The sequence below is a fragment of the Halichoeres trimaculatus genome, unplaced genomic scaffold (assembly GCF_033239565.1).
Source record: "Halichoeres trimaculatus isolate MK-OKI-2021-1 unplaced genomic scaffold, fHalTri1.1 fHalTri1_scaffold_18, whole genome shotgun sequence".
Lineage (NCBI taxonomy): Eukaryota > Metazoa > Chordata > Actinopteri > Labriformes > Labridae > Halichoeres > Halichoeres trimaculatus.
In genome coordinates this window covers 8,507,549-8,528,509 of record NW_027437196.1, presented here as the reverse complement: position 1 = coordinate 8,528,509, position 20,961 = coordinate 8,507,549, and the positions used below count along the sequence as shown (strand labels likewise).

At 42.6% G+C, this 20,961-nt stretch overlaps 1 protein-coding gene across 1 annotated transcript in view; it reads left to right on the top strand.

The window, feature by feature from the left end:
* The window catches only part of gli3 (GLI family zinc finger 3), a 124,364-nt gene that overhangs the window by 98,847 nt on the left and 4,556 nt on the right, over positions 1-20,961 (top strand). The window contains exons 6-14 of the mRNA XM_074693721.1: positions 1,918-2,079; positions 6,187-6,388; positions 8,722-8,941; positions 9,918-10,031; positions 10,587-10,727; positions 18,216-18,365; positions 18,485-18,649; positions 18,737-19,027; positions 20,136-20,529. Of these exons, the coding sequence (XP_074549822.1) occupies positions 1,918-2,079; positions 6,187-6,388; positions 8,722-8,941; positions 9,918-10,031; positions 10,587-10,727; positions 18,216-18,365; positions 18,485-18,649; positions 18,737-19,027; positions 20,136-20,529 (1,839 nt within the window). The remainder of the gene's footprint in view (positions 1-1,917; positions 2,080-6,186; positions 6,389-8,721; positions 8,942-9,917; positions 10,032-10,586; positions 10,728-18,215; positions 18,366-18,484; positions 18,650-18,736; positions 19,028-20,135; positions 20,530-20,961) is intronic.

The following is a 20,961-nucleotide window of genomic DNA, read 5'->3' as shown; positions in this document are numbered from 1 at the left end:
CCAAGTTGAAACAGCTTGCAGAACCACTTCACAAAGAGAAGCATTTCAATGTTGCACTTTTTTCTCTCTCTTTTTTTTTTAAAGGGCTAGTTCACCATATTTAAAGAAATGCTTGGCATGCTACAAATTTAAATGTGATACACGATATAAGATTTGCATCTAAAACCACAAAACAAGTCGTCTACTTCTCCTTTCCTGTAGTATTTGCATAAAGAAGCCCACCACCAGATTTATATACAGTATATTTCAGGCTCTGATACAAGTCCTTACGATATGAGTCAGCTATCAGAAGGACTTCAAAAAAAGAGGCATTGAATGGGAGAAAGCAGCCACATCGTTCGGGGTATCTCGATGCATGCTTGGCCTTTTGATGATGTGCAAACCAAAAAATCTATCACTTTAAATTCAACACATTTTGATTAAAAAAAGAAGCAATTATAGCGTTTTTTCTCTCTGTAATATTGTCTTAGCTGTGCGAACTTGGCATGCGAGAAATAAAAAGCAATCTGTTGTAAATGATTCTAGATTTGCATCTAAAGCCTTAGTGTGAGTCCTCCTCATCTCCTTTCTAGCCCACCACCAGATCCATACTGTATTTCTAGGCTCTGGCTCATGATGCAGCTAACGAAAGCACTTCAAAAAGAGAGAGAAACAAAGTAGCCGAATCGCTGGGTGCATCTTTATGCATGCAGATATATCTGGGCAGATTTAAACCTTTTGTTTCCACACGCAGTTTAAAGCAGCAGGTTGCATATCTGCACACTGCAGCCCTGATGTGTTCAACACACAGGCAGCATCTCTGGCAAAGGATGTGTCAGCCCACATACTCTTACCACACACAGAAATATGTGTATGAACACTCTCTCTGAAGTGATCAAGGAACAGTAAGGAGGAGAGAAAAGGCTGTTTAAGAATCATACAGTGAGGCGATCAGTTCTGCTGTGCATCACTCAAACACTAGCCCCTCAAATACACCAGATACATCTGCAGTCCGACTCAATTTCGTTGCGTGTTCAGTCTGACAGACAGCTGAAGTCATGAGACCAAGAAGTTTTTGTGTTCCCCACACCATGTTTTTTTTTAAAGTTACTTTTTGGTCTTTTCATACCTTTACTGATAGAGGAGAGGACAGCAGATGGAGAAGGAAAGGGGGCAACATGCAGGAAACAGGCCACGGGTTGGACTCGAACCCAGGCCACCTGCTTGAGAGCGAACCCTTATGGGGCCCGACCTAAACCATCGATAACCCTGTCTTTATTCTTGTTGGGCTGTAAAACCTCAAACCTGTGGACTCCTGGTCTGGCTCTGCTCATTATGTAAGTTTATTGTCCTGGTCAGCTAGCTACAAACTGATTTTGACACAGTTTGTTTTATTTTGAAAGTCACTGGGTGTTTTTAGGTAGTTTATGGTCACGACTTCCTGTCCCACTCGATCTGCCCTATGCTGAATTTATGCGTCACTGCTCCATGCCCATCATGAATAGGATGGCTGTGTATAACCTGTGACATGGCGGACCAGCCACGCATCAATGCAACAGAACAGATCCAGTGTAAATTGACACATTGATTTGAATGGAAACTTATTTGATCTGTTTGCCGTGACAGAACAGAGAGGCATCTGTTGTGTTTCAGCCGTACTGCACACTCACGGTAATATCCGAGCAAGCGCTCAGCAGTCCCCTGTGAGGCTGTAGTCTTCAGGTGAAGCTCCCTGTGCAGCTGTTTTTGCTTAACTTGATGGTGTTGCTAATGGGCTCATTACTGTTCTGCTGAGCTGATTAGCATCTAATGTAAATGAACACAGGTTTGGAAACACAGCACAGGTGTTCTGCCTGTCGACCTAATTCTTTTTCTTCCTCCTCTCCTCCTCTATCTTACCTTCTGTTTTCATGACCTTGTTCCCTTCTCTTCCTCCAGCTCCTCACACAGGTCTAACCACAGCTGAGTACTACCACCAGATGGCCCTACTCGCAGGCCACCGTAGCCCCTATGCGACTGACCTTCTCCCCTCGGTGGCGTCCACGGCTGGGGCGAGCACCGCCAGCGCTTTGCACATGGAGTACCTGCAGGCCATGGAGAGTAAGTCTGCATTCATGACACTTCCTGAACCTTTCTTTATTGAAACCAACTTTACAATTTAAAAAAACAAAACTTTAAATTACTTTCAAAGTTTGACTATTAAACCTGTTGACATAATAAGGTAAAGTCATAGTTTCTGTGATGTCCCCCTTTGGTTTTCATGTTTAGCAATGTTGCTCACAATGTTGGAAAAGCTGACTAAACCTCACTTTATGTCGACTTAAGTGAGAAAGAATTGAGGTTGAGGCATTAAATCAAGCTATTTGATATCTCCCCGACTGATGTTATTTTTAAAATTCCATGTAGACAAATGAGCAACTCATACAACAAAAACATTTTTGGAATCCGACTGTAAACAATGGTTTATAGTGGTTGTGTGTGTGGCGTCTAGTGTTTTTGGACTCGGCCTCAAGTGGACACTCAAGGAACTGCAGTTTGTCACTTCAGCATTGGTTTCATTTCTCAAACCTGAGGGTTGCCCTGTGTCAACTTTTCACAAGCTAACGCACAATGAAATCGGCTCAGTTATCTTTGTTATTTAATTAAGACACATGGTCTTTCATGAATCCTAAGTTGAATCCTCTATACTTCTTTTTTTGAAAAGGCTGCCCTGGCCTGAGGATCAGTTCTTGATCCTAACATCATTTTTCGTTGCCAGTACCAATAGGTTTCAAATATGTTCGAAAGACACTTATCTCATGTGAATGTGTATTTTTTTAATCCTTGTCAAGGAAAAAAAAACCCTCAATGAGTCTGTTTCAAAATGCAAAGAACAAATATTTGTGTTGAAATGTTGAGAGAAAACACTGATACAATAGTTAAGTGATTGTTTTAATACTTTTTCATTCTAGCCCTAGCTGTAAAAGAACACCCTATCCTTTATTTAATTTTACAAGTCAACAAACTAGAAGCACATGTATTAGCTTGCGGTTTCGGTTCTGCCCCATGAGGCTAGCCCTGAAGCGAAGTGCGAATCCAGCCTGTGGCTTCTTCATTGTATGTCATTTTCAACTTTACCATTGTTTCCTGCTCTATCACTCTGGTTAAAGGCCTAAAAAATTACTTTAAAAAATCACGTCGACCAAATAAGACCATGATGTTTAGATCACCAATTTCAAGGCCTTTCAGTCAAATATTCACATAAATATGGACATGGGATATTATCTTAATCACATAATTTCAACATGAAGCCTATTCCAATTATGTGCTGAAATAGAGCGATTTAATTTACTTGAAAACAACAGTTTGAGGGAACTTTAATGTATGAAAGAATCAATGTTTTCCACCCTCAAAAGACACCCACTGAATCCTTGCCTCCTGAGATTCTCCCTTTAAGTATTATGAGTGCATATTACAGCTTGGGTGGCCCCAGTGGGAATTGCACCTCTAAAAAACGCACTTTCACAACGCACCTTTCTTGTTCTATTTAAAACTACAGCTCCACCGCGGCGAGGAGGGACCTGCAACTTTTACTCTGACACCATTTAAATGAGCTTTTGTCTTAACGTGTCGGGCTCAGGACTGTGTGCAGAGGACTTATGCTAATGAGTTATTTTAAAGTGTAAATAGGAAATTAAACGCACACTGAATCTTAGAAAGGTCGCGCTGCCTCACCCGGCTCTCTTTGATGAGAATGTATTTAGTCAGGCAGACGCTGCTTTCATGGAAATCCGGGGTGAAGTTCCCCCGATTCCTCTGAACAAACTAATTAAAACTAGCCAAACTTGTGCGGGTATCAGAAAATTAATTGCTATTAAGAGGGAATTGGAATGTCCCACCATTCATCACCGGAGAAATCCTTTCTTCTGTGTCACTTTTTAAGATTAATAGACTGAAACAAAACAATTAGGGCCAAATTTAAGTGGAGATGCGATGCTCCGCACTTTAAAAAAACGCCTGTGATCATCGGTGGTAATAACTCATCACGTTTCAACAATGTGTGTTCCAACGCTGGAAGAATTAACACTTTAAAGCTTTGTTGGATTTCAGAAAAAAAAAAACATACAAAGAGGAGACTATCAAGAGGCTTTGGCTGATAATCTGGGCGACTATGTTACCGCGGCTGTTTGAGTCCATTTCACATCAGTGTAATTAGCTTCAGTGAGAGGAGTGCTAATGAAACAATGAGCCTGTCCTGCCTGTTTGGGCTTTAATGGGCTATTGTCTATGTTGGCACTGCCTAATTAGAGCAATAGCTCTCTTAGATCACAACACTGAAGTCTGTGTTTGTGCTTTTTATTAGTCAACTTTCATTTCTTTTTTATTCATCTAACTAAGCTGACGTAAAAAAAAAAAGAAGCTATATTAAAGGCAGAAAATCACTTTCGACTCTAAAGATTGAGCCAGTTCCTTCAAAATAAAAGAAAAGTTAGTGCTTTTTACAAGGAAAATATGGAAGACAGTTGAATTTTTCTATTTTATTTTTTTTTTTTTTACTATCACATTTCCAAAATGTTAGAACAGTCATGTTTTTTTGCAGGTGATTTTGAAATTAAATATTTGGGGCTTTTATTTTTGTAGAACAAAAATAATTGCACTTATTTTTTGTTTTTCTAAAACTTGACTAAATAAAAAAAATGTGTAAAAATGTTGTATGAAATGTTTAAAGAATGCAATAATTACTTTTTTTCTGGCCTAAAGTTTTTCAATTTTTACAAAATTTTTGACATCATCTCAGGTGGCCCCAAAGTCTGCCAACAACACATCATGCTCAGTTTTTTTAAAAGATCCAGTTTTTTACTTCCAAAGCCGTCAGTCCGGCCTTTCCAAAACCCCTCGGCCCGGAGAATTAATGACGCGACTCGTAACCGCCTGTCCCGTCCATAAATCAAGAGGAAATTAGAGAGACAGTCGTGCTGCGTGCCTGCGTGCTCTCCCTCTGGTTGGCCGATTTATCATTTTGGGCTGCGCATTAATAAACACAACTCCCATGAGGCTTTGCAGTGTTAGGGCTCCGGCCTTGCTCCGTTTTTGTTGGATCTGGCTTGTTTAGTGAGTGTCAGGTGTGTCAAATTTTCAAAAACAAAAAATAAAGATTATTTATATTTTTTGTGTTTAGCCGATTGTTTATTAGCAACACATTTTTAACAATAACATACGCTCAGGGATTTGTATGCCTATTTGTTTTTTCTCCTCCATCACAAACATATAAAACAGGCAGATTTTCCATACAATGACGACGTAAAGGAGGTGTTTCTCTTCATACAGCTTCATACGGATGTAGGAACTCAGGCCTGCGTTTGCCAGAACACCACCTCAGCATCCACACACACACACACACACACACATCCACACACACTCTGATTACCATGTGAATGGAGAGCTCTGTAATCGTTGGATGTGTCAGACGAGAGATGGAGCATTTACGTTCGGGAGATGGATGGATTGTGGGGGACGTAAATACGGAGGGGGGTTATCGGGGCTGCGTAAGCTGGTTTTGTTCGCCTTTTATCAAATAACTCAAAATGTTTTATTTCCAAGTCTTGAGTCACAAAGTCATTGTGTCAGTTCACGCACAAAGCACGACATCCCCTCAGCGCTTTCTGTCTTTTTCCCCTCCTTCCATCTGCCTCTGTTTTTCCCTGTCTTGTTTGTGACATCTCCATGTGAAAAGACAACAAAAGTCATGTTTTAATCTCTACCCGTGGCTCATTGTATGCGCGCAGAGAATGCTTGTGCCGATTCCGCCTTTTACCTTTTCAAACCCTCTTTTTATTACTTCCAGTCAACACATTTGATTGCATTTGAATAACGACTCAAATTGGACTTGATTAAATATTACCATACACAGTCAGAGCATTTCTCCAACATAAAAGACATGTTTTCTCAGGGATGAAATGCAAGCAGTGCATCAAGTGACAGGCGAACACTCATTCAGATGAGCCTTTTGTCTGATGATTGACAAAAGTGTCATCTGTTGGGGTTAGATTAGGTTAGATTTTGGATGAAGTCGAGCACAGAATCACCGCTCTTTTTTTTCATCTGTAACTAATTTTTAGGAATTTAGATGCTCTTCTCCAAAAACAGACAAAACAACAGATTTTCTTTTACACTTACACAGCATTTAAGCCTCTCACTTTTATTCCTTTTCCCCTTCCTCTCCTTCAGGCTCTCGTTTCTCGAGCCCGAGGCTGCCATCTAGGCCCAGTAGGAAGCGGCCTCTGCCCATCTCCCCGCTCTCTGAGCACAGCTTCGACCTGCAGACCATGATCCGAAACTCTCCCAACTCCCTCGTTACGATGCTGAACAACTCGCGCTCCAGCTCCTCCACCAGTGGCTCGTACGGTCACCTCTCTGCTGGTGCCATCAGGTAACTTCAGTTAATTCAAAATCTCAATATCAAGTCTTTGATAAAATTCCATGTTTGGCTGTTGTCTCACATTTCTTGATTAACATTTAAGAAAAAGTTTGTCTGTTTCAACCTAGTGGTGTGAGGATTCAAACATTGGTTTGTGTAGGATTCAAAAGAGGCCCAAACATGGGGGTTGCATTTCTGAAATCCTGACAAATCCAAACTTTCGTCAGCCTTAATACAGAGCAGCAAGTTGAATCTGAGATAAGCTTTTAGCATCCCGGCTACATTTTTTAAATCTATGACAAACTGTTAGCATCAATTCAATAACTGAATAATGTGAAATACTAAGAAACAATCTCCATGTTTGCCTTTAAAACCAACATTTCTAACATTAATCGTATGAGGTTGTCTTGGCTTTTGGGACCAGCCTCTAGTGGACACTTGAGGAACTGCAGGTTTTTAGACTTTCCCTTTTCACTTTATGTCTCAATATACCTGACATATATCAGAGGTTAGTACTTTGTTTTGACTTCAGTAACACTGAAAATCCGATAAAAAACAATATCGGCAACTCTTCTATTTTTTCCTAAAAAAAAAATAATAATAAGAAACTTTGACCCACAGTCATAGCCACACCCAATCACACTGATCAAACCTGGAGGTAAATGATGAAGCTTCTTTGAGGAGTAGTTGAAGACCCTAGTTTTTGGTATGTAAAAAAAGTTTTAATATATTTTAATATTTAATTTTTTTAAATATATTTTTATTCATATTTTAATATATAAACACATATTTTCAAGTTGAAAAAGGAAGAGATTAAAATATAACAAAAATACTGGAAGAGTTGGTTCGAATTGCGTGTTTTTATGAGGGTTTTTTTTTTTTTTTTTTTTATTAAAGAAAAAAAAAGAAGCATTGCCAGGATTTTTTCCTGCAGACATTGGTGTATGTAGCAACTTAAAAGTGCTGGTTGTAGGAAAACTTAAAAAAAAAAAACTAGAGCAACAAGAGCTTGTTGAAGTTGTAGATCCTATGCTTCATGGGGTCAGGGTTTGGGTCCCAGAAAGCATTTCACTGGATGCAACACGAGTGCAGCCCTTAAGTCTTATACATAGGTCCAAAAACTCAGTTCTTCGATTTCCAAGTCATTACATGTTCTGAAATATCACTCAAAGACAAATGAAGCAACTTTCTTGTCACGTGAAACTGTGGAAAAATCTCTTGTCAGGATGTGTTTGAGAGCTTTGATTGATTGTATCTTTCATGGTGGTCACAGAGGGACTAAAAAATGTCAAAGATTGATCAAACAGCTCGATCTCCCTTGTGGAATGATGTAAATAATTTCTTCAATACCATTGATTAATATTTTTTACTTTCCTAGTGAAAAACACAAAAAGAGGACACCTTGGCGTTGCTGTGTTGAGAGCACAAGTTAGCATAAAGCGTAAAAGGAAGGAAAGTGTCTTCTGAGTTCATAAAAGTGCGTATTTGTGTGAAGTGTGAGCATCAAAACCCCCATGTGGGTGACGATCTCCCAGCCAGCCAGTCAGCCCGCCTCCCCGGCGGCTCGTGTCAGTCATCCTACCGGTCCACCTCACAGAAACATCACATACATCACGAACAGCGAGCAGAAAAAGGGGAGCAGAAGAAACGAGGAGCGAGTGGGAAAGGAAAGATCCATCGCCACACCCACAGCCATTGATCAGCGATCTGTAAGAAGAGCCTGATCAATCACGCGGCTCGCTCAGCCACTGTCCCGCTGACAGGAGCCGAATAGCCCGAGCCAGCAGACTGATGAGTGATATGACAACCGGACGGGCCCCCAAATGTGTCTCGGCCCATTGATTTCCACTCGGCTCATAATAAGATCAGCAGACGTATGGGTCGCAGCCAGAGCGAGGCGTCAGAGTGCAGGATGAATGTGGAGCCACACAGACGTGTGTTTATCCGCTGCTTCACCTGTGGTTACACTGACCCCAGAGGTGGCTTCTGGGATTTAGAGGATAAAGAAAGTTAGGGAATTAATTTTGCATTATTCACGTGGCTTTACGACACACTCCTGATTGTTTATCATGTGTATCATTTGCCCAGTGGAAGAATGACAAACCGCCTTAGATAATTTAAAGTGTGTTAACAAGCTGAACATTCACTGGCAGGGGTTTGCCTCTAGCATCGTGGTTCCAGCATTACCACACCATCTCCTGTCAGATTGTCCTGAGGGAGGCGGAACTATCCAGAACAATCCATTTATTCACTGACTTTCCCCTTTTTTTGCCTTCTTCCCATTCCAACTCGTGAAGTTTTAATGAATACTTTACCTGAATTCATCTTGTTTCTCCTCACTTTAGCCCAGCGTTAAGCTTCGCCTACCCTCCAACCCCAGTGGCTCTTCATGTGCATCAACAACTCATGGGCCGCCAACCAGGCATTGTGGGCTCAGCGTTCGGCCACAGCCCGCCTCTCATCCACCCGTCTCCAGCCTTCGCCACCCAGAGACCCGTACCCAGCATCCCTTCCTCTGGGCTCAGCGCCAGCGAGCGCTCAACCCTCTCCAACGACTCCTCACAGGTGAGAGCGGCATGCGATTCATCATCACAGGTAATAGATAGCAGCGTAGCATGCCAGGTACATCTCAGAGAAACGCGCTGAGGACCCCCCCTCCACGCGCTCCTCTCCTGGGAGCTTCCTCCTACTTGTGTTGTCTCTTGTTTTGCGAGACTGCCGAGCGTGCCTGCAGCAAACAACAAGGGGCTTGTTAGCATAGAATCCCACTGCTGACTCCATTAATCACTAGAGAGAGAACAAGGATACAGAGAGGGAATATTGACATGGATGGATGGATCCAAAAGGCCTTTTTCTCCCTTTCCTAGGCTCGTTCTGTATGTGCGGGCCAATACTTGAAGCAAATATCCAATGTTTATTAGGCGCTGGTTCCCTGTGCTTGAATTTTGTTATCCCATATGAGGCCGCATTCAAATTGAACCCGTCAAAATTGCCTTTTCTTCCCTGAATAAACAGAATATTGCTTTGGGGCCCCATACGAATCTCATGTTTCCTCCAAAAAACTCTTACACTTTACAGAAGCTGACAGCAGAGCGAGAACTCTTGATTGTCCTGTCAAACGCAAGAAAAACTCGAAACTTTCCAGAACTTACTTTCTTTTTTATCGTGAGCTTGCTTTGTAACAAGATTTCCCCCTAGGGTGAATTTAAGGCAGGGCCAAAGTCAGGTCATACTTTGGTTCAGTGAATTGGTCCATGAGTTTGTTTTAATTGCTGTGATTAGAGGAGCTAATGTGATACAGCGAATTGCTCTGTTTTTCATTTGTACATTTAAAGCTCTTGGACTCAGGGTGCAGAAATCATTAGAGATGTTTTTTCTCTGCTTGATTAAGCAAATGACTGAGGGACTTATAAGCACAACATGCATTTTTAATGCCATTATAGAGAATAAAATATGAAATATAGGCAAGATACAACATTGAATCATCTGCATATTGTCGAATCTGAAGCAGGAGATAATGAATATTTTTTTGTTTCTACAGACTAAACCGACAAGTGAATCAGCAGTGAGCAGCACTGGAGACCCCATGCACCACAAACGCTCCAAAATGAAACCAGAGGAGGAGTTGCCGAGTCCAGGAGCAGTGAGTGTACAGGTGAGGATTACCTATGTAAAAATGATGACTTAGTGTTGTCAACTCCAGATTTTGAAATTTTTGGATTTTTCTACAAAATATGAAGACAACAGTCAAGCTTTTCACCCACACTTTGTATTTATGAACCCCCACTTAGCCCCCACCTGAAACTTTGCATTTGCGAAATATTGAGAAATGTGATAACTTTAAGTATAGTCAGGAAAAATCTTGCAAAAGTCAACATTCAGGTGTTGGAAGGTCTCCTTCACCAGCCAACACCAGCTCCCCGCTCCGCTCAGCCACCAAACTGTGACAGTGAAATATGTCGGAGCTAATAGAGCGGTTAGATTCCTCAAATACTCAACCTGCTGCTGCGGTATAACAACTCTCAAGTACAGAGCAGGGCTTCAGTGCTACATTTCCGCTCCCCACTCTTTTCTCCCAGACAGCCAAACAAGGACAAATTCACAGGGGCGGTGTGGCTGAGACCTCTTACCAAATGTTTTTTTTTTTACAGTGATAATGAAACTACATTTATTTGTTTGAGGAGTAAATCTTTTCACTGTTTTTCTTCAGGACCATCCTGATGGGATGACCCTGGTGAAAGAAGAAGGGGACAAAGATGAGAACAAACAGGAGCCAGAGGTGATCTACGAGACAAACTGCCACTGGGAGAACTGTTGCCGCGAGTTCGACACACAGGAGCAGCTTGTACAAGTAAGTAACACACTAAAAACATTTTATTCCATTGGAAAAAAAACAAAAACGCATCTTACTTCTTATTGAAAGTGTTGACTCCAGCTCCTTTGATTTCTCTAAGAACTTAGCTCATTGTAATCTCCTTATAGCAAACGCAATAGCTGCTAGCTTGATATGAACAACACCTTAAAGCTAACATCGAAAATTTGTCCATATTGTTTATATTTATGACTTTTAAAGGTTGGAAAGAAGCATGATAGGATGTTTCTAGAGTTGTTTTTGGAGACTTCACAAGTTCCCCAAATAACGCCAAAAGTTTAGCACAAGTTAACTCCAAACTTCATTTGTTAGTTAGCCTAAATATTAGCTTGTGCACTCTTCTCTAAAATTGTTTCCCACAAAACCACAACATCACTTGCAACAAGAAAGATGAATCAAATTCAGTAAAGCAGGCAGAGCAGTGCTAGAAGAGAGTATAGCATTAGCCAAGCTAGCTCAATGTTAGCTAACAGCGTTTTTGTCCCACAATTACTATTGTTTTTTGTTTTTTTTTAATTGAATATGATTTAATGACTGAAACCAATTCAAAGTAAGTCAGTAAGAAATAAGGGGTTGATCTGATGCTTTGCGTCACGCACAGGAGACGCTAGTAGCCAAGCTGTGGCTATTATTAGCTTAGAATTTTTTGTGGCTGTTATTAGCTTGTAACTAAGACAAACTTTAGCTAAAAAAAAATCATATTTCTCAAGATTAAATTTGTCTGATGGAAAAACCTGAGACTTTATTTTTGCTTAAAAATAATTGCCTAAAAAGATTTGACTAGTTGTTTCTCCTGTGTGTGGCAAAAAGCGAAAAGGTTAGCCATGAGAATCACATCCTTAAAGACTCGGTTTAATGAGTTTAATGTCAAAAATTTTTTTTTTTTTGTTGCTTTTGTCGTGCACAGAACTAGCCACGCTGTAGCTAATATAAGGTTAGTGTGTCTCTAGGTGCTTAGCTTGTTTTCAAGCAGATGTTAGCTAAGAAAATTACATTCTTAGAGACTCTGTTGAATGATGCTGTTGAAAAAAATGATTTTCCTTAATGATAACTTTTTACTTTACTTTTACTTTTCATCGCCCAAGTGTAATTATTGTAATCAGGAATAAAAGAATAATCTCAAGGGTTCTTGATGTTGTCCAGTTGTACAATGGGAACAGTCAGAAAAATATTTTTTTGTTTATTTTTTAACAAAACTTAAACCAGAGTCTTTGGTTTGACATGCACTGAGTGAGTTTTTTAGCGTTTCTTTCAATCCCAGTAACTCTGGCCGCAGCTGTACTATTCCACACAACGCCTCCTATTTGCCCCAGCCCCTGCCTACGTGTCTCACAGCCGAGCTGAGCCCAGAGCTGCCGGCATTGACTGATACTGCTGCTGGATTCCTGATTGGATCCAGGGACGGTGGTAATGGGCTCAAAAAGCTGAACGGGGCTAACTGATTTGGCGGGTTAAGCCTCCCAGAGTCAGGATGTGAGCTTTGTGTACAACAGTGGACCGCCGCTCCTCCTCCTGGCTGTTATCATAACTCTCACACAGCCCCGGAGATGGATGGCTCTCATCCTATTTTGCCAGAGGGGTCACCGTTAAGCTAAATATTAATGATATTATGGCTGTGTTGCTCTCCACTAGGACTACTTACACTGACGCTATTAGCTCTGCTACTGTGTCGCGGCCTGTGAACCTCTCACCCGTCGTCTCCAAACACAGTGGAGGCTAAAGTTGGAGAAGTGAAAATACACCAATATGATGCCGCTATGGAGTGCACATACACACACGAAACACACATCACAACACATCTGATAGAAAGATCCTCAGCTCTTCACAGCTGTCTATTTGCCGTCTTGACATTGCAATCCTCCGCCGCGGTGGTAACCCCTATCTATAATTGATATCCTCAGCGCGGAATGGGCTGCCTCCAGTGTTTGAAGGGCTCGGCTCAAAGGTTGAGGATCTTGACAACTTCTTGCTCCTGTTTCGGGAGGTTGGATGAGTAAAGGTGGTGCAGGAGGAAGGGGGAGGATGAAGGGGAATCTTGCTCACATCCTCCCCTTGCTGTAGTCGCACCAGGTGGCCATGAGAGCTCTGGAAAACAATGTCCTCTCATTCCTCCACAACCTTGCCAAGCTGCACTTATTATCAGATCACCGACAAAATCCTTATTAGTTTCCCGTTTTTCCATCATGGAATTGTTTTTTTTCTGCAGCATCTGACTGTCTGATATTGCATTTTTTATTTCTCATTTTCTGTGCACATGCAGATATGCAGGGAGATGCCAATAAAAGTCTTCGCCTACAGAATCCCTGCCCTCTAATTCAGACGAGAAAATGCTCTTATCTCTCAGCACCCCCACCCCCTCAGTAATAGGATAAGTACAGTATTTGGACCACAGTGGCTCTCCTCACACACTGGGAGGGGTTTGGGGATGGGGTGAGGGGCTTCTATATAGGCAAACAATGAAGCGTCCCTTCCCCCTGTACTTGTCTTTTGAAATGGCTTTGGGGAAAAGAAAAAACATGATAAGGAAAAAAACAAGTTAACCACTGGCCTTTGAATAAAGTTTACATACAGGTTTATTTTTAACGATCTGTGTCATGAAATAAACGTTTATTTGAAGTATTAAAAGTAACAGCAGCTCTGATCTAAACCTGCCGGTTCCTTTGTGTTTGGCCTAATTTTAGAATTAAGCCTTTGCACCACCCTCATTGCGTTCCACCTTCTTCTAAAAGCACTCCTGCCGTGCTCTCCTCGCATATTTTTACACCCTCCAACACGCTCTCACCGCGGCATGCCACAGCGTTCCTTTATCATCTGCGTTTAAGCGCTCTTGGTGCCGCCGATAAGATAAACATCAGATCTACGCAATTTAGCTCACTTATCAGGCCTACCCAGTCAGCAAAAGCAAGGCGGGTGTCAATTTTACTTTGCTGTATTTATTTCATTTGTCACATTTCAACTCTCTCTATACCTCTCAGTCTCCATCTTTCTCAGCACATTCTTTTGCTTCCCTCATTTTTGGGCACAAACCTCTCCCTCACTTATTTTCTCTTTCATTTTCTCCCACCCCCCTCTTTGCCCCTTGGAGGGAGTACTTTTTAAAGATAAGGCCTGGTGGCTTCTTTAATGTCCCTCTTGAAGTGGTCTTTTTTTTTCTTCTCTTGGTTGTGTTGCCAAAGATGCCAACCGCACACTCCCGTACTTTCCTACTATGGCTTTACTCAACAGTCTTTTTATTTTCTTATGGATCTCTCACTGATACTTCACTACAAAGAAATCTACAATGGAGATTTGTATTATCACAGTCCAAAAACTGCTCTTAGAATGGCTACTGTACTTTAATTACTGGACAATATGGTATAGACAGGTTGGCCTTAGAGCTTGGTGTAGAGTAAAGGGTAATCCACAATCTTAAGTTTTCTAAAACATCAGAGTGAGAAAAATAGGGATTTTTTTGTGTTGGAAATTGTAAAAAGCTGCTACAGGTACCAGAGGGATAGAATAAAGACAGAAAAAAGCAGAGTACCCCCTCTTTAGAGGAACGATGGTAACTCCCTTGTGGAGGCTACTTTTGTCCAGTTTTAAACAAAACTCATGAGTTTAGTAATCATGCTGGTTTTACAATATCGATCCAAGAGGCTTTTTGCAGGTCTGAGTTTTTAAAATCCAGGACAGTAGGGGGCATTACTAAGACTCATAGATCCACCAACTCCAAGAACTAATATGATACTTTAAAGCGGCATTTCCACAAAGCAATCTGGTTTGGTTCAGCCCTCTCGTGGTAGTTGGCGTGTAAGCCGGATGCTTAAAGCCGCAGCTGTTAAACAATAGCGTGACGCCGTAGCAGCGCGACACAGTTTATCCCGCTAATAAATCCAACGAAGAAGAAAAAGGCGACACAGTAAACAAAGAGCATAGATGGAAGACATGCAGCATCTCGTCCTCTCTGTGATTAGCATGTAGCTCTTTGATACAAAGTGCAACCAAGTTTTGTTTCAGAGAACTCTGTGTGCCGCTAGGAGAAATGCAGCCGCTGTGGGGGTAAGTGACGATTCTTTTGGCCAATCAATGGTCTGCAGTGTTGTAGCTCCACCTTCCGAGAGCAGATCGGTTCAGTCTGGCACCCATACGAAAGGGTCCCAAAAAATGGTACGGCTTGTCTTGGTTTTTAGGGATCTGTCCTGAAATAAGTCAGTGGAAACACCACAAAATGCTCGCAGTACCGAGACGAACCGAACCGGTCTGCTTGGTGGAAACACGGCTTAAATTTCACCACTGGTCTTATGCTACCAGGTCTACAGAAAGTCACAGGTATTTCGAGCCACAGCAACAGCACTCGATGTTCATGTATGGCCTCCATATTTAAGGTGATGGTGGTGGTCTAAGGATGTTGCAAATCAAGTTCTAACAGATAGAAATTATAAAATTAATAATAAAGTGTTATAAAAGGTGATCAAATTTTTAATTTTCCCAGGTTTACTTCTACTTGAAACACTTTGAAAGAAGTCTGAAACTGCTGAACTCTCCCTGGTTGTGAACTTGACACAGGAACTGAACTTGTCCTATGATTGTCGGCCTGATAACAGTTATTTGAGGATACTCCACATACGAAGGAGTCTGATGGAGCTGGTGGTCTGTTTGTGTGTGTTCTCCCAGCTCATCAGGCCTTTCCCGCCCACCACAGCCTACCATTCTGTTCCAGGTCATCTACACAGGTGGCGCTGTGATGGGGAGCTGGCTCTCCCTGTGTGCAGCCTTGTAGAGGCGGCTGCTGTGCGCCTCCCCGGTGTTAAAACGAGATAAACGCAGGCACAGTCTGAAGGCAGCCCCCCTCTCTGGCTGCCGGCAAAGGCTTTTAATTGGTAAAATGCAGATTTTTTTGATCAGGAGAAGGATTAGGCTCCTTATCTGTCAAGAGTATCTTACTCTAAGATGAAAAGACTGTGCTGAATTACACATGCCAATTCTGGCTCCCTGCCCCCTGCACTCACTCTCATCCTGGCTCCTTTCCTTGCTCACTTAATTTTCCCCCCTTTAAACTTCCTCCCTCCTCCTTTCCCTTCCTTCTTTGCCGTTTTCATGCTCCGTTTTCCCCCTCTCTTTTTACAGAAAGCAGTTCAGTAAGTGACATCACAAAAGAGCATATGATTTATTAGGCGCTGTTTGATAAAGCTAAACGGTGTTGCGGGTCCCACAGCTTAGCGAAATTGCCTTGTAAACAGGCCCTCTTTTCATGCACGCTTGCATTCTAATGCATGAGGGTTACGTCCCAGAGAGGGCTTGATAAGAAAACGTGGAGATGGATACTGAAATGGGCAAATGTTTGTAAATAGTAAAAAAAAAAAAACGAAATGGGATTCTGTATGTGATTGGAGTGTGTGTGGAACTGCGTGGGTTTGGGAATTTGCATAGAAGGAGGGTTTTTGTTTTGAAGAAAACAAAATATGAATGTAAATTTGTGTGTTTAAGTGCATTTAATTATTTTCACGTGCTCATGCAGCAAGTACTTACACCTGTGTGTGCGTATGTTTGCACTTCCCATACGTCACAGACGGCTACAGTGTCCCCTGTGTCCGTGTCCCTGGTGCTCCCTGTCGTGCGACTCCCCTCTAAATCCATCTTGGTGGCGTTTTTACAGTTGTTGGCCGATAAGCTGGCAGGGGGAAGATGAATAACCTGCCGCTCCGCTGCTATCAGCACCTGTTTGTCGATTTAGCCGGCCAACGGGGCCTGTCTGCTCAGCATGGAGATTATTGATTCAATAAGAATTGCCATTAGATCATGCCATTAGGTTCCTCGGCGGCCCCTCTCCCCGTGCTGTCTGTCCCCCTCTTTGTCAGCTCAGAGGCTCATGCATCACACCCGTCAACGACCTCCTTCATTTGTACAAACACGGTGTGAGTGTGTATCCGCCTGTGTGCATGCGCTCGTGTTGTGCCAGCCACCAGCGTGATCCAGCACTGCGGCGCGCTCCCATCGCTCTCAGCCCGGGGATATTGAACGCTACTCACAGCAGACCGATTGCTTGCCACAGGGATTCCCTCGCAGAGACGAAGAAAAAGAGAAGACGAGTCAGGTTTTCTGAGGCTCTGACCGGGGTCGGGAGGAGATCAATCTTGGGGGAAACTTCACAAACGTCTGTGGTCATCCAGTCCCCCAATCATTTTCCGTGGAATTAGTCTTGTTTTGTCACTTTGAAATTAAAAAATGTCAAGCGAGAATAATGGAGGTCCTTTGCGGATATATTAGAGTCGATTTTACTCTTTGCTTTTGCTGTCGCTCCCTGCTGTTACTGCTGACTTATTCGCAGAGATCCCCCTTGTAGTATGACGAGGGAGTATGTTTACCTTTTTTCCTTTAGTTCAGAGTGATTCAGGGTCAATAAGTCTTGAGGAAAGATTAAAAATAGAGCTGTTCCTTATAGATGTCATGGTGTATGGTTCTATGAGGGTCATGATCTGACTTGCGGGAAGGGCACAAGGAAGGTACAAAGATGCCATTGTCAGGGCGCCATGCCTTGAAGTGAACTGACCCTTGATACTTTATTTTCTTTGGTCCTTCATGGTTTACAGCTCAACAATTTAGAGAGCAACAGCTCAAAGACAGCAAGTTTTCCCCAGAGCGTTTGGCTGAAAGTCTCTGTTTGTCCCCCCTTCCGTTCCTCCTGTTGCTTGTCATTCCCCCTCAAGGTAAAAAGCCTCTTCTTTGCTACTCAGGAATGTAATAATGTGGGTTTCTTTTGGTCAGGATATTGTGTCTGTCTCTCTGGGTTTAAATTGCTCCCAGAGAGGCACTTCAGAGGCCACCACAGTGTTGTCTCTGAAAGACAGCCAGATGTTGACTGTCCCCAGAGGGTCCGAGTCAGCATGCCTTTTTTTCCCCCTCCTTACATTTTTATTCCTCTGAAAAATCCACCACTTACCTGGCTTAACAAGATAGTAAGTGAGAAAAGGGTAGGGAAAAGGTAGATGCTACAAAAGAAAGGTGGCACTCACAGATATAATGCTTGGCTGGACTTGTAAAGCCCTCTCATTTCAGATGCCACGACTGAACTCCAGATTTCTTGCCCCCTTCTCTTCACCTCCCCCCCGCTTCTTCTCCTCTCTAAGCCTCAGATTGGAAGTTGCCACAGCAGCACAACTGTCAGCACTTGTCATAGAGGGGGCGAGGGCGATGATGTGATGTGACAGGGTTTTATTTGGAAAGCCTGTTCAGATTGGACACTGAGGCACACAAGTCCGCCTTTACCCCCTTGTTTGTGCAGTTTTATGCAAAGTGACGTTGGAAATAAAGAGGAAAAGTGACCAGAGAAATTTTAAATACAGAGAGTACGGAAAGATCAAGAAAAGTAGTGATATAGATGTGGAAACATTTCTGCAAAATAAACACAACTGGAGTTCATGACAGGATGAAATGCTTCAAAGAATCCATCGATAGCTCTCATTCAAATTCTGTCATCTCTTTCCTCAGCACATCAACAATGACCACATCCATGGTGAAAAGAAGGAGTTTGTTTGTCGATGGGAGGAATGCTCTCGAGAGCAGAAGCCCTTCAAGGCGCAGTACATGCTCGTGGTTCATATGCGAAGGCATACTGGGGAAAAACCCCACAAGTGCACGGTAAGGCAACTTCCAATGTTGTTGGCTCAGTCTGTACGCAGATGATGTGATGTTTTACATGCAAGTTGCTAATTCAAGATTCAGGATGTCTGAGTTTTGTTCTTGTCCTTTCTTTACAGTTTGAGGGTTGTGCCAAGGCTTACTCTCGGCTGGAAAACCTTAAGACTCACTTGCGCTCCCATACTGGAGAGAAACCTTATGTGTGTGAACACGAAGGCTGCAACAAGGCTTTTTCGAATGCTTCGGATCGAGCCAAGCATCAGAATCGCACACACTCAAACGAGGTACACACAAGCATCATTTTAGACCTTTGTATTGTTTTTTTATTTGCTAACGTTCCCCATAGCTCATCCTTTTCTTTGCATTTTTAGAAACCCTATGTGTGTAAAATCCCTGGTTGCACCAAACGCTACACAGACCCCAGCTCCCTACGTAAGCATGTGAAGACGGTTCACGGACCAGAGGCACACGTTACAAAGAAGCAGCGTGGAGATTACCCCCGGCCTCCTCCTCAACCCAGGGAGCCCGGGGGCAACAGCCAAGGACGGTCCCCGGGGCATCTGCCCCTGGGTGGGTACACAGACCAAAGGGAGTACAACCATGCTACCTCAAAACAGGATGAATGTCTGCAGGTCAAGTCTATCAAGACAGAGAAGCCCATGGTGAGACTTAAACTCAGTTTGTTGACACTTTTATGCCACTCACAGCTTTAACATTGTTTGATTCTTTCTATTAACTGAACATTAACTCTTTACTAAAACATAGTAGTTTTAAGTAGTTCCTTTGATTCAGCTTCTAAGGCATGATCATTTAACCCTTATGTTTTCTAACCTGTAAACATTTCTTCTGTCCAATGCTCTGGCATTTCCTCCTTCCCCTCTTTCTTAAGGACAGTGGGTAATCAGGTGAGATAGGTGTCTTTATAGGTGTAAAATATCATCACATTCCTCTTTTCAGTTTAAGTCCATCAGACTTTCTCATCCCATCACTCGACTTTCACTAAAATAAACATCAGTGTTGTTCTCAGTGTAAGTTTCCCTCATCCATCATAGTAACTTGAAGTACATTTGGTCATTTTGTCGTCAAACACTTTGAGAAACGTGATTTTTACCAAAGGCAATGCATTTTTTTCCTGACCAAAGCCCATGCCTTTGGGCAGAACTGTGGGGCCACTGAAAGCATGCCTAGTGAACCCCAGGGCTCCATTGTGTGGCCAAAATCATTCACACAGTGAGCAGAGCCAATACTCTCAAAACACTGATGATACTGCATGCCAAAAAAAGTAATTCCATTATTCCTCAGTGTGACATGGCTCCTAAAATTCAGTAAACAACATAATTAGGCACCAGCCTGTCACACAAGAGGCCTTTATCCTATTTGTGTATCCTCTGAAAACAACCCAAAAACATTTTTTGTTCCAGCCGGTACCAGCTGGATCACAGGGGGAGGCATTACTCATGCCCTAGTAATTTAAAAAACATCTCCCGTACACCTCGTTTGTTTTAAAAGAATTATTGCAGAAGTTTAATTTGTTTGTGCAACCAGAGGATACTGCAGTAATTGTGCAATTTGATTCTATGAACCCGTAATTATGCTTAGGAATGGTTGTTTATGAATGTTGTGTAATGCTTCAGGGATGCATCCTCCAAAAGATTACATCACATCAGTGTTTGTGACGTACAGTATTTTTTTATCCTCATTGATTTAAAATTTCATTTCATCTCCTGTTTCTTTTCTTTCAATGTGTTTCCTCTGGTCTCTGTCTGTCAGGCGTCTCAGCCAAGCCCTGGCGGTCAGTCTACATGCAGCAGTGACCAGTCCCCCTTCAGCGCCTATCCCAGCAGTGGAGTCCAGCTTGCTGTGAGCGCCGGACGCTCACCAAGGGAGGGGCTGGAGGAGAACGAGGAGAAAGAAGACATCGAAGAGGAGGCAGAGGAGGAGTGCGAGGGTGAGATGGCCCCCATTATGGACTCCACGGTCTCCACGGCGACAACAGCAATGCTGACCCTGCAGGCAAGGCGAAGTGTTGGCCGCCCTCTGCGCTGGATGGAGCATATCAAGATGGAGAGGCTGAAGCAGGTGAATGGAGTGCTGCCCAGGCCCGGGCCCCTGTCCCCTACACCGCCCCCAAAAGGCTCCACACTACCCACCATCTTGGGGAAGGGTGAGTTCAAATTTTGAAACTTCTTATTTATTGTTTTTGTACTGGAACTCAAATTTGAGTTCCAAGTTTATGCTTCAAGGCATACAAGGCAATACAAGTCTACTATCTATGAGCAACTCAGGGCTCAGTGTCTTGGCCTGGGACACTTTAAGGGTCAAAGCATAAACTCTAGTTAGACAACAACACGCTCCACCTCTGCAACAGATAACCACAATTTACGTTTATGTTTTAAATTACGTTTTTTTTTTACTCTATCCTTATTTTAATATAGTGTTAAGCACTGGCATCCAACAGTGGGATATGTGTCCTCAGAATTTAGGATTTATCGGAAATGCGTGCAAATCTAGCCCTGAAACATAAATTATCCTCAATTCCGTCTTGGCTGAAGCATTCAGGCAAAACAAATGCTGAAAATTTACTGTTCCAGTGGAA